The sequence below is a fragment of the Pogoniulus pusillus genome, chromosome 34, assembly GCF_015220805.1.
Source record: "Pogoniulus pusillus isolate bPogPus1 chromosome 34, bPogPus1.pri, whole genome shotgun sequence".
Lineage (NCBI taxonomy): Eukaryota > Metazoa > Chordata > Aves > Piciformes > Lybiidae > Pogoniulus > Pogoniulus pusillus.
In genome coordinates, this window is record NC_087297.1 from 11506926 (window position 1) to 11519249 (window position 12324).

General features: G+C 48.8%; 1 protein-coding gene across 6 annotated transcripts in view; it reads left to right on the forward strand.

Annotated features, from left to right (window-relative positions):
• The window catches only part of FAM110B (family with sequence similarity 110 member B), a 90257-nt gene extending 80751 nt beyond the window's left edge, over window positions 1-9506 (forward strand). For 5 of the 6 annotated variants that reach the window (XM_064170606.1, XM_064170604.1, XM_064170608.1 and 2 more), the window contains one exon: window positions 6512-9506. In XM_064170606.1, coding sequence (XP_064026676.1) covers window positions 6817-7929 — 1113 coding nt within the window. In that variant the 5' untranslated portion in view covers window positions 6512-6816 and the 3' untranslated portion in view covers window positions 7930-9506. Of the gene's footprint in view, window positions 1-2932; window positions 3138-6511 lie in introns of all 6 variants that reach the window. The other variant, XM_064170605.1, reaches the window with a different exon arrangement.
• The last annotated feature ends 2818 nt before the right edge of the window (window positions 9507-12324 follow it).

Sequence of the window (12324 nt, forward strand, 5' to 3'; positions counted from 1 at the left end):
TGTGGCCTTGCAGAGGGCAGAGTAGGGCAGAGTAGAAGGGAGAGGAAAACCTCCCTCAATGTGCAGACCACACTTTCATTAATGCAGCCCTGAAGACCCTTGACCTTCTTGGCCACAAGAGCACATTGCTGGCTTGTGGTTGACCAACCCTTGGTTGTGGAGAGTTTATCTGAAAAGCCTTTGGGTGTGATGTAGGAGCAAAGCAGGATTAGCATTAGCACATCAGCCTGTGGTACATGCAGCCATGCAAGTCATTGCAGAGTTAACACCAGTTGCAAGCTGGGGGGCTTTGGGGGTGGAAGTAAACACCTGAGCAATGAAGAGTGGCTGCCTTTGCCAAAGGTGGTGCCTTCCACTTGGAGAATTCCCATGTGTACATAATTCTGCCATTCTCAGGTCTAGGTCCCTGCAGTTCACACTCTGATGACCTTTTGAAGGCTTGATCCGCTGTTACCCCTCACTTAGTGATTCACATTCCAAGGAGAGCTGGAACTCAGCACTTCCATTAGTATTTTGAGTCACAGCAGATCAGAAATTGTTCCATCTCCCCGTGCTTTATCTTGACAGTTAATATTACGTGAGGCTGAGTCTGTACCCATGCACATGATTATCTGAAATTGCTTTCAGAAATGAAATGCAGCTGCTGGGCTGGATCTGGGTTAGCTTACGTCAGTGTGAGCACAGTTTGCTTAGGCTTAGGCTGTGCTTCTCAACTTAGTGACTTTAATAGGTGAGGTTTGCAAGGACAATTATCTGCCGTGACAATTAGAATCATAGAATCAACCAGACTGGAAGAGACCTCCAAGATCATCCAGGCCAACCTAGCACCCAGCCTTAGCCAGTCAAGCAGACCATGGCACTAAGTGTCCCAGCCAGGCTTTGCTTGAACACCTCCAAGGATGGGGACTCCACCACCTCCCTGGGCAGCCCATTCCAATGCCAATCACTCTTTCCATGAAGAATTTCTTCCTAACATCCAGCCTGAACCTTCCCTGGCACAGCTTGAGGCTGTCCCCCCATGTTCTGTCCCTGGGTGGCTGGCATAAGAGCCCAACCCCACCTGGCTACAGCCTCCCTTCCAGTAGTTGTAGACAGCAATGAGCCTCCTCTTCAAGCTGTACACTCCCAGCTCCCCCAACCTCTCCTCGCAGGACTACCTCACACTAGATCAGGTTGCTCAGAATTCTCTCCAGTCTGGCCTTAAAGACCTCCAGGGATGAGGCTTCCATCACCTCTCTGATGACCTTTGAGGGTCCCTTGCAACCCAGTGCAGTCTGTGACTGAGTCCTGTCCGAGCTCACTTGTTGCTTGCTTCTGTTGGAATTTGTGATGTGTATGGTGCATCTTCAGGCCGTGGCAGTTACATTTTATCAGCTGGAAAACAGAACTGACACAGGCCTTTAACTATCCAGGAAAGCAAAGTAAAAGCTGTCAGCCTTTGTTAGATTTATTCCCTGTGCTTCATCCAGCCTCCTGTACAGTCCCTTCATCTGCTGTCCCAGGGGGATGAATTAAGAGCGTGAGCCTCGCCGCAGCTTTGTGGGGCAATGCTGTGTCCTCGCCAAAGTCAGCAGCAGATTCCACTGATTTCCCTTGGACCACTCTTGGGGTTTGCTGCTGTGTTGCAGCTCAGATGTTGTTAAAATGTGTGGTGGTGCTCTTCTGTGGGCACTTCTAGGCAGAGACTGGCTGAAACTCGGCTATGGTGTAGGAAATGGGGAGGGAAATTGTGGTGTTTGCTGTCAGTTAGGATCACTCAAGCTCTGTTTAGAACAAAGTTTTAGGTATGAGAGAAAAAAAAATCAACTTGAGGATTGTAGAGTAACACTGCATTAGTAACAGCACTAGAAATAAATACTTGCCAGGATGGAGCCACTTCAAAAAATCCTTTTAAATGGTAAAAAAGAGCCTGCATAATTTATAGGATCATAGAATGGTTTGGGTTGGAAGGGGCCTTGGGGATCATCTGGTTCCAACACTCCTGCTATAGGCAGGGGAACCTTCCACTAAATCAAGCTGCTCAAAGCCACATCCAGCCTGCCCTTAAACACTTGGAGGGATGAGGCATCCACAACCACTCTGGGCAACTTCTTCTAGTATCTCACCATCCTCACAGTAAAGAACTTCTTACTGCCTCATCTATATCTACCCTGCTCTAGTTTAAACTGGACTTTAGAATATATGAAACTGTAAAAGGAAATGTTGAGAGTATAAAAATTTAGACTACATAGAACTGCAGTTCCAAAGTTTTTGCATAGTTCATCTTCTCCAACTGCCTTGGCTTTAAATCAAGGGGAGAATATTTCTTAGAGGATTTATCTGTAGTTCATGTTAGCTCCTGCTGCTCTAGGCTGCATTGTCTTCCCCTAAATCATGCAGATAGTGCTTCTGTTGTTTAAATGTGGCTATCTGACAAACAGGTTACAGACCTAAGAGTGATTAGATCACAATGCCCAGAATGAGAAAGTGCTTTGGACCTCTGCCTCTGTTGTGAAGGAATCCTAAATCCAAGTGTCTGGCTGAAAATGCAGCTTGAAAACACCCCAAAGACTTTACCCTTGGGTTGGTGTGGATCCTGCTCAGCAGGTCTGCAACAGTTGCTGCGTGTTAGAGGTGCTCAGTTAGCCAAGAACCTTAAGCAGGACTTTATTAGTGCATGCACAGTATTCAAATGAGCTGTGTTTGAATGGGCACAGGAGTGTTCAGCTTTGATTTTCCTTCAGCAGTCTCTTCAGTCTAGCACCTGTTGTAAGAAAGAGCAATAATGGAAAGCCAGAGGGATTCCTGAAAAACACAGTTCAGTCCATAGAGGAATTGCTCCTACAGAGTAGGCACTTGGCTGTAATCAGAGTAAAAGGATCATTTCTTAGGTCCCTGAGTGTGTTTCACACATTTCCTGGAGGTGAGTGAGGAAAACCTGTTTGCCTTTCAGTTTCTGGCACCAGAGCTATACACAACAGGAACCTCACCTACAGAGTGAGCTCTTGTGGAATTTAAGCCAGAAGAAAGCCATTCCTGTACTCCTGTTGGTCCAATGATGATTTTCACAACTGGAAACTAAATGGCACAGTTTTGTCTTCCTGAGACTACCCTGAACTGCTGCTGCTGCATGGCCTCTTCCATTGCTGTTTAAATGAGTAAGTAGCAAAGCTCTCTGGTGCCACTGCTGTGTTTCAGGTGCCTGTGGACAGCAGAGGGCCTGGTAGGAATTGCTCTGGCTTTCCCAGCCAGCAGCAGAATTAGCTGCAGCCATCACCAGTGCAGGCAGGAGAAGTTGTTTCATTAGCACTTTACATTTGTCCCCCTCTTTCATCCCACTTGCTTTTCCTGCAGGGGATGGTTAATAAATTTGAGTTCTCTGGAGTGAGAGCACTGAATGAACTTTCTGGTGGTGTTTAAATGCAGCACCTCAGTGAATTGGAGAGACAGAAACAGCACACAGATAGAGCTGATCCATCTCCATAACTGCGTGTGCCCTCCTGCCTGCCAGCAGCCCCACCACTCCAAAGTCTCCATGTCTAGCCACCTGGCCTTTGCTCCCCTGGCTCCCAGTGCTGGCTCAGGTGGACTTTTTGTTCTGGCTCCTCACCAGGTCTTTGGTTTTCTTTCTAGGCATGCCTGAAACTCCTTGCCAGTGACAGCCTGTTTCCACTGCCTGCAGGGGACTTGACCCCGTATATGCTTGCAAATAAGTGCTCTTGTTCTCTCGGGTGAACTTGCATGCACAGTGCCATTCTTTGCTGCTTTTTTCCCTTCTAAGTGTGGTGTTGAAGCCAGCCAAAGGCTTAGCCTCAGCCTCCTGCACAATGCTGGCATTGACCAAGGCTGTCCCAATGGCTCATCAATTCAAGAGAGATGTTGCAGTACTGGAAGGTGTCCACAGGAGGGCGACAAAGCTGGAGAGGGGCCTGGAGCACAGCCCTGTGAGGAGAGGCTGAGGGAGCTGGGGGTGTGCAGCCTGCAGCAGAGGAGGCTCAGGGCAGAGCTCATTGCTGTCTGCAGCTGCCTGCAGGGAGGCTGTAGCCAGGTGGGGTTGGGCTCTTCTCCCAGGGAACCAGTAACAGAATGAGGGGACACAGCCTCAACCTGTGCCAGGAGATGTCTAAGCTGGATGTTGTTAGGAAGTTGTTGTCAGAGAGAGTGATTGGCATTGGAATGGGCTGCCCAGGGAGGTGGTGGAGTGGCTGTGGCTGGAGGTGTTGAAGCCAAGCCTGGCTGGGGCACTTAGTGCCATGGTCTGGTTGATTGGTCAGGGCTGGGTGCTAGCTTGGACTGGATGATCTTGGAGGTCTCTTCCAACCTGCTTGATTCTATGAATGAATACAAATGTGGAACTGAAGAAATTCCACGTGAACACGAGGGAAATCTTTGCTGTAAGAGTGATAGAGCCCTGGAGCAGGCTGCCCAGAGGGGTTGTGGAGTCTCCTTCTCAAGAGACTTTCAAGACCCATCTGGATGTGTTCCTGTGTGATCCTGCTTTGGCAGGGGGGGGATGGACTTGATGATCTCCAGAGGTTTCTTCCAATCCTAACATCCAGTGATTCTATGAACTACTTGAGGTTGTTGCCTTTTTGCTGTTAATGTCTCTTTCTCTAGAATTTAAATTGTGAGGGTTGTTTTTGATCTCAAGAATGCTCTGATGGCACTACCCCTGTGAGTAAGTTGGATGTTGATGGCTTGCACCCACAAGAAGGCAAGTCATCCTTGGGATGGAGGCTGCTCTGCCTTCTTTAGGATGACTAAAGATGCAGCAGCTGCCTGCCTTGCTCTCCCCGAAGAACAGAGTGATAACAGAAATGGGATATTAAATAGGGCAGCGTAGATTAATGGGGCAGTAATAAAATAAATGAGACCCATTAGCAAAATCACAGCTTCAAAAGTAGATTCTCTGATAAGTGCCCTTCAGTGCCTCATGTGGGAAAAAGGGTTGCAGCACTTGTAAAATCATCCACGGAGCTGTGTTTTAGGCTGTTGTGACAATCCTAAGTGATAAGATCTTAAAATAATTCAGATGAAGGTAAACTTCACTTGCACTTGGTGATGGGTGGAAAAACATGAATGAGCCTAGCTAAAAGTGAAGACAAGTTCTGTTCTCTCAAACCCAGGCACAGAGTGCATCCAAAATCTTTCATCAGAAGGCAAAGCCTTTTGTTGTTGTTCTGTGAAGCCTGGAGGGTGATCAGGAGATCCTGATGAGCCTTATTTTACTGCTGGAGCATCCATGCTTTGGGGACTCATGTTGAAACAGGCTTTGAACAGGAACTGGTGGCTTTAGGGAGATCTCCTGCTTTTTGATTGTTGGTTTTATATCGGAGAAGTGATAAAAGGTGTGGAGACCTGATTGCAGCCTTTCAGTATCTAAAGAGGACTTGTGAGAAGGATGGGGACAGGCTTTTGAGCAGGGCCTGTTGTGATGGGACCAGGGGTTTAAACTGGAAGAGGGAGATTAAGACCAGATAGAAGGTAGAATTTTTTTATGGCTGAGGATGCAAGACCCTGGCCCAGGTTGCCCAGAGGGCTGAGAGATGTCCCACCCCTGGTCGTTTAGGGCTCTGAGCACCCTGCTGTAGTTGCAGATGTCCCTGCTGACTGCATGGGGATTGGGTTAGATGACTCTTAAAGTCTCTTCCAACCCAAACTATTTCATGACTCAGTGGTTCTGTGATCGTGCTTAAGACATTGCTTGTCTCTGTTTGCTTTCTGGACCAGATTGTTTTCCTGGAGTATCATAGAATGCTTTGGGTTGGAAGGGACCTTAAAGCTCATCCAGTTCCAATGCCTCTGCTATGGGCAGGGACCCCTTCTGCTAGACCACATTGCTCAAGGCCTGATCCCACCTGGTCTTGAGCACCCCCCAGAAAGGAGCATCCACAGCTTCTCTGGGCAACCTGTTCGTGTCTCCCCACCCTCACTGGAAAGGATTTCTTCCTAATATCCTGTCTAAATCTCTCCTCTTAACATAGATAGAAAAGGAAATGATGCTTTACTTCTCAGGTGTGCAGCATCCCTTGCCTGTAACAAGAGAAACATTTGGGGTTTAGATAAGATGTGCACAAATCAGCACATCAAAGCCCAAGTTCCAGGGACTTGGTCATTGTCTCCTTGATGTCCAGCAGGTGGGTGGGTCCCAGTGGCAGAACTGGCAGCTTTTCCTTCTCTTTCTCCCTCCGGAAATCCACAGCCGGATCACGGTGGGATTTAATTTTGTTAACTTTTATTTTCTTTCCCAGTGTAATTGTGTTAAATCCCAGCTCAGGCTGGAAGCGACAAGCAGCACCTCCCCTGTAAGACGCAGAGGGGTGCAGGGCGATAAGAGGGCCGCGGGCGCTCCGAGCGCTGCCTCCCCCGCGCTGCCGGCTGCGTCCCGGGCTGCATCCCGGCCGCATCCCGGCCGCATCCCGGCCGGCTGGGAGTGGGAGAGGAGCGGAGAGGAGGGCCGGGAGGCAGCTGTTGCTATCGCTCTGATGTCAGGCGCTCTCGCTAACGTGTGGTTGGTTCTGCTGCGTTTCAGATCGCTGCCGGCAGCAGCGGAGCACAAAGGGATCTGCCAGGCTCCCGCATCGCTCAGCGAGAAGAAAGGAGTCAGCGGAGCAGACTAACAGGGACTTGTGTCGGGTGGCCTTGCCCTACAAAGGCTGCCTTTGAAAGAGACAGGCAGTGCTATTTAATGAGCTGTGAGATGAGGCGCTGCTGCTAACGCTCAGATCCCGGCATTCACCGGCTATTCATTGTGCTTAATGTACATGTTTCTGCACCGTGCATTTAGGAGATCCCAGAGAAGAATCCAAAACGGCTGCGGGGGAAAGACCACCAAACATGCCTACAGAAACACTACCGACAGGTAGCATGGTGAAGCCGGTCAGCCCTGCCGTCACCTTCACCTCCGCCGTGCCCCTCCGCATCCTGAACAAAGGACCTGACTATTTTCGCAGGCAGGCGGAGCCTAATCCCAAGAGACTGAGCGCGGTGGAGAGGCTGGAGGCCGACAAGGCCAAGTACGTCAAGAGCCAGGAGGTCATCAACGCCAAGCAGGAGCCCGTGAAGCCGGCGGTGCTGGCCAAGCCGCCCGTCTGCCCCGCGGCCAAGCGGGCGCTGGGGAGCCCCACCCTGAAGGTCTTCAGCAACAACGCCAAGACCGAGAGCGGCGTCCAGAGGGAGAACCTGAAACTCGAGATTTTGAAGAACATCATCAACAGCTCCGAAGGCTCCAGCTCGGGTTCAGGGCACAAGCACGGTCCCCGCAACTGGCCGCCCCACAGAGCCGATTCCACGGAGCTGAACCGGCACTCGTTCGCCGAGTCTCTGAAGGTCTACCCCACGCAGGGCCGCAGCAGCCCGCAGGAGAGCAGCTCCAACGTCAGCAGGAGGCTCCTGGAGCAGTCGGCAGAGACTTTCTTGCACGTCTCTCACAGCTCCTCAGACATTAGGAAAGTAACTAGCGCAAAGCCCTTAAAAGCAATACCCTGCAGCAGCTCGGCCCCGCCTCTGCCTCCCAAGCCCAAAATCGCTGCCATCACCACCCTCAAGTCCCCGGAGATCGAGGCGGTGGAGTCTGGCTGTGGAGTTAGCAGAAGGCCCTCCCTACAGCGCTCCAAATCAGACTTGAGCGACAGATACTTCCGCGTGGACGCCGACGTGGAGCGGTTCTTTAACTACTGCGGACTGGATCCCGAAGAGCTCGAAAACCTCGGGATGGAGAACTTTGCAAGGGCTAACTCTGACATTATATCCCTCAACTTTCGCAGCGCAAGCATGATCAGCTCGGACTGTGAACAGTCTCAGGACAGCAACAGTGACCTTAGAAACGACGACAGTGCCAATGACCGCGTGCCATACGGCATTTCCGCCATCGAGAGGAATGCCAGGATCATCAAGTGGTTGTACAGCATCAAGCAAGCCAGAGAGTCACAGAAGGTGTCCCACGTGTGAGAGGAAACGAATCCACCCTGGAGGGAAAAAAACAAACAAACCCAAACAATCAAAAAACCCACAAAAAAAAAAAAAAAAAGCAAGGACTGTATCTTTGTCTGTGAATATTCAGTTGTGAAGGGTTGTGAAGTCTACTTGAAGTCTTGTACACTTCTCCGATCTCTTTTGTGTTGCTTGTTGTGCAATGTTTCCAAGTTGCATGCCTGTCAACATGTGAGCTGACCTGGCTTCCACTTGAACAGTAACTAACTACAGAGCCTGGCTGAGCGTGCCCATCATCTGCCAAAAGTTTAAGAGGAGAATCTAATTAGGGCTTCAGTGTAATCAAAAAAAGTGTTTACATGGAAAAGGTTCTTTGACTTCTTTGGTATTTATGTGGTTTCCTTGTGGATTTTATAAATGTCACTTTTTGTCTTAAATACAGATATGGTCAACTGGCAGTACCGGTTTCTGAGCTGAAACAGAAGCCCCTTGAGGGGTGGAAAAGGAAAATTGGCCAAAATGAGAGGTTTAGGCATCTGATGGTAGGCAAAGCAGCCTTATCTCTTGTGGAAAGTGCTTTATTGGCCGTGGAAACTGTTCCCAAAAGGCACAGAATGCTACGTTCTGCAGTCGCGTGTCGCTGTTAAACTCTCTCTCCCTACTTGTAGTAAGGGACTGGTCAGTAAAGGTTTCTTTTGTATTGGGTGAGCTCCCTCAGGTTACCAGCAGAACCAGTCTAGTGCATCTGCTTGACCTCTCCTCAACAAAACAAGTCTTAGCATCTGGATTGGTGTAAGCATTTAGATGATTTTTGTGTCCTCCCCGTTGGAAGGGATTCGATGAGGTTTGCAGTCAAGAGCGGCGTAGGCGCAGGGTTCTGTGGGGTTGATTTGACACCCAAAGGTTCCTGGTCTTAAACTTTTGACAGGAATGATTCAATCCTGTAGCTGGTATCGAATGCCTTTCGTTAGTCAGACACATCGTGATGAGCTTTTGAATTCCTTTTGGGTTGTTTCTTTTGTAGCCCTGTTTGAGCAGCTAACAGCACTGGAAGCACACAGCCATATCTAAGGAACGCCTCCTCTTCAGCAGCAGATACACTCAGTAGCTGAACTAGGTCTGAACAACGGTGATTATGTTGTCTTGCATATGTTATATCTAAGGCTGTGAAAGTTTGTTCCAGCTCTAGGAAAGTGTAGAAACATGACAGTATGTAGCTTTTTTTTTTTTTCCCCTTTCCTTTCTTTGTTTTGTTTTGTTGGGATTGTTTCCCCCCCCCCCCCTCCCTTATGATGGTTAGTGCTGCAGCTCGACAAATCTCTGGACAATCTGTGTCTTCCCAGTGGGTTTCATGAACTGTCATTTCAACTGACAGCGGTGGTGTGGTGGGGGAGAAGCTGAGAGTACAGTGATCTGCTTCATTCTTCCTGTGTACATTGCTTCGGAGTCAATTGCAGCACTACCTTCTGCTTCATCAGCTAATAGGAAACTTTTCTTATTGTGTAAATGCTGTAAGACTTTGTACATACTTCAGTTGTTACCAAATCTTTAAAAGGAAGAGTGTTAATGCTAATAAATAGCTCCTGGTGCAGGTATGGTAGGTTTATTGTTCTTTCTTTTGTTGCTGTCGTTGTTGTTGTCCCTCTCCCGGTCTTAAAACTCTATCAGGAACTCACTTGCAGTCTGGTTTAGTGCTGTAGAAGGTCTTGGTTCAATAATAGTCCCAGTAAAAGGTTTCTTTTACTCAAGTGCTTTTCAGAGTAGGCTTTTTTATGAGGTAACTCTAGCAGCATGATCTGTCTGAAGAACCAGGAGAGAATTTCAAGACTCCTAAAATAGCTTGCTTCTTCCTTACCTAGCAATGTTACTGTTCCCATTTATAGCATCTGTTCATAATGAATCACCACAGTCCTCTGAATTGTTCTTCAGTGGTGCTTATTTATATATTGGGATATTAAAAGATGTTTCATGAAGCTGGGTTCTAGCTTTTCTCTTAGAAGGCTGTAGCCCAGCTTCTCACCCACAGCCGCAGTTAATGCAGGCAGGCTGGGAGCAGAGCCATGCAGCCCACTCGCTGCCTACATCAGGTTTGAGGCCTTGAGTAACCTGGGCTAGTGGAAGGTGTCCCTGCCCATGGCAGGGGGGTTGGGACTGGATAATCTTGAAGGTCCCTTCCAACCCAAACCATTCCATGCAGTGTTACAGACTTGGTTTGCAAATGATGGTTCACAGCGGAAGGGGCGGGGAGGGGGAGCACACGTCCAGTGCTGGGAGGCTACTCCGTGGCTTTTGCAGTTGGTTTCACAACCCTAAGACTTAGGACCTTCCTGCTTTGGTCAGGCAGAGGAGGAGCTGTGTTATATCTAGGGGCAGGGTTGTGACATCTTCAGCTTGGTGAGCTTCAGCTGGCATTGACCTCACGCTGGGGATCCAAGCATATTTTTCCCAATAGTAAGTTCTACTCAGTTCAGTGACTCTTTTGCCAAGGCAAATAATGCCTAAGGGATTAAAGCCAAGTGTAATGCAGCTGTACAGCAGTGAAATAAAGAAGTCAAAACCCAAATAAAAACACACACACATTGTTCTCTCTCGAGTGTTTTAAGCATGGTGATGATGATAAAGGTGCTATCTCATCTGATGTCAGCCAAGAGCAGGAATAAAGGAACCTTTGTGAGGAGAAAATGCATCGGAGCACATGCTCTGAACTTGTTTCCCAAGCTCCCTTAGGAAGCTGTAGGCTCTTGAGAAATCAAACTCATTTCCTTTCAGTGCTCCAAGGGGTGTGAGCTTGTGAACTATCTGTAAGAGAGCATTTCCTCACCCAAGGTCTTGAGCAGCACCTTTGACATGGCACAGGCTCTGACTGCTGTCGCAGCTCCCCACAGTGTGCCCCTGAAGGAGCCTTTCCAGGACCTTCCCAGTCAGCTGAACCTGCAGCTCTGGTGAGCTTGCACCTACACACATCACAAGGCTGCAAAATGCCCACGAGGCTTTGAAGAAGCAGGTAAGAGCTGCCCTCCCTTGTCACTTCATTACAGCTTATGCAGCTAGGATTTAGTTATTGATACCCAAATTGTTGTGTGTGATGTGTGTTTGTTTTCAGACAGGAGTAACCATTTGCCTTTGCAGACAGCTAGTCCATGCTGCTGAGAGGAGAGTTCTTGTCTGCTTCAGGAGACTGCTGAACATCAAGTCTGCAGGGAGCTCTGACTTCTGCGCCCCAAGGTGTGGCACAAGCTGTGGCAGTGCCCTTGGTCTGCACCGGAGCAAGTTTCAGGTAGCTTAGCCCTTAGCAAGAACTGTCCCCATCAGCTTCTTCCTGCTAAAAGCAGCCCCTGGATGAGCAAAGCTGCAGAACTTCAGAAAGTGCCTCAGTGAGTAGAGAAGTGAAGCACTGAACAGAATCAGTTCTCTTCTAGCTCACGCCGGGACTGAAAGCCAGCACTGAGCCCAGCACTGACAGCCCTGGCCCTGGAAGTGAAACAAAACTAGGTATGTTTTCTGGAACCCACTTGAATTCACATGCACGGGGAAGAAACCAGCACAGAGGCTTATGGTGGTTCTGTTGTTCCTTGCCAGGGAGGGAAGGAAGAGGAAAGCCATGGCACAAAGCACACTTGGAAAGCTCTGAGCAGCTTTGCGCAGAAAAGCCGTTTCTGTGAGCGCGAGGGTCGGGCGGCAAAGTTAAAGCTGCTCTGTTAATCACTTCATATTGTGTAGTAACAATGTGGTGGAAGATGAGATACAGGATCTGAGCCACAAATTTCCATTCAGTGACTGAGAAACAGTGAGATTTTCTTGTTGATGGATTCAGTTTCTGCAAGGCAGAGTGCTGAGCTGCGAGCGTCTGCAGCGAGCGAGTGACCGCAGGCTTTTGAAGGGTAAACAGAGGGATGATGCTCTTGGCAGAAGTTCAGCAATCAAAAGGCAGCACTCAGACAAGAGAGCCAATCAGGATTGCTGACTTACCTCTTTCTGCAGCAGTTTAGCCAGCCATGGAGGCCATCCACGTTTGATTCCAGTCATTCAATGAAAAACAAAGTGCTTAATGGAGCTCTGCCGAGCAGAGCTGAGCACTTTCAGTCTGCAGGGGAACAGGGAAGGAGCTAAACCTTCCAGAAAGCCTTCCTGGTATCTATTGATTGTGAGATGCTAATCTCTAGTGCCTTATAGCCAGAGCTCACTTGTCCATAAGAAATGTTTTTATCAAGCAGAGTAGTCAAACCAATAACTGGGAAGTGCCAGGTTTTGGGGGCTACAAAGCTCATGTTTTATGTGATTAATGGTGTCACACCACGCCAAGCACATTGGGCTTGCAATGTTAGAACATCTGGAGCCTTGTTCCCAGGAACAGTAAGGGTCCACTGTGTATTTTGGCAATGAATGTAAATGCAGATATGGTGGAAGGTCCCT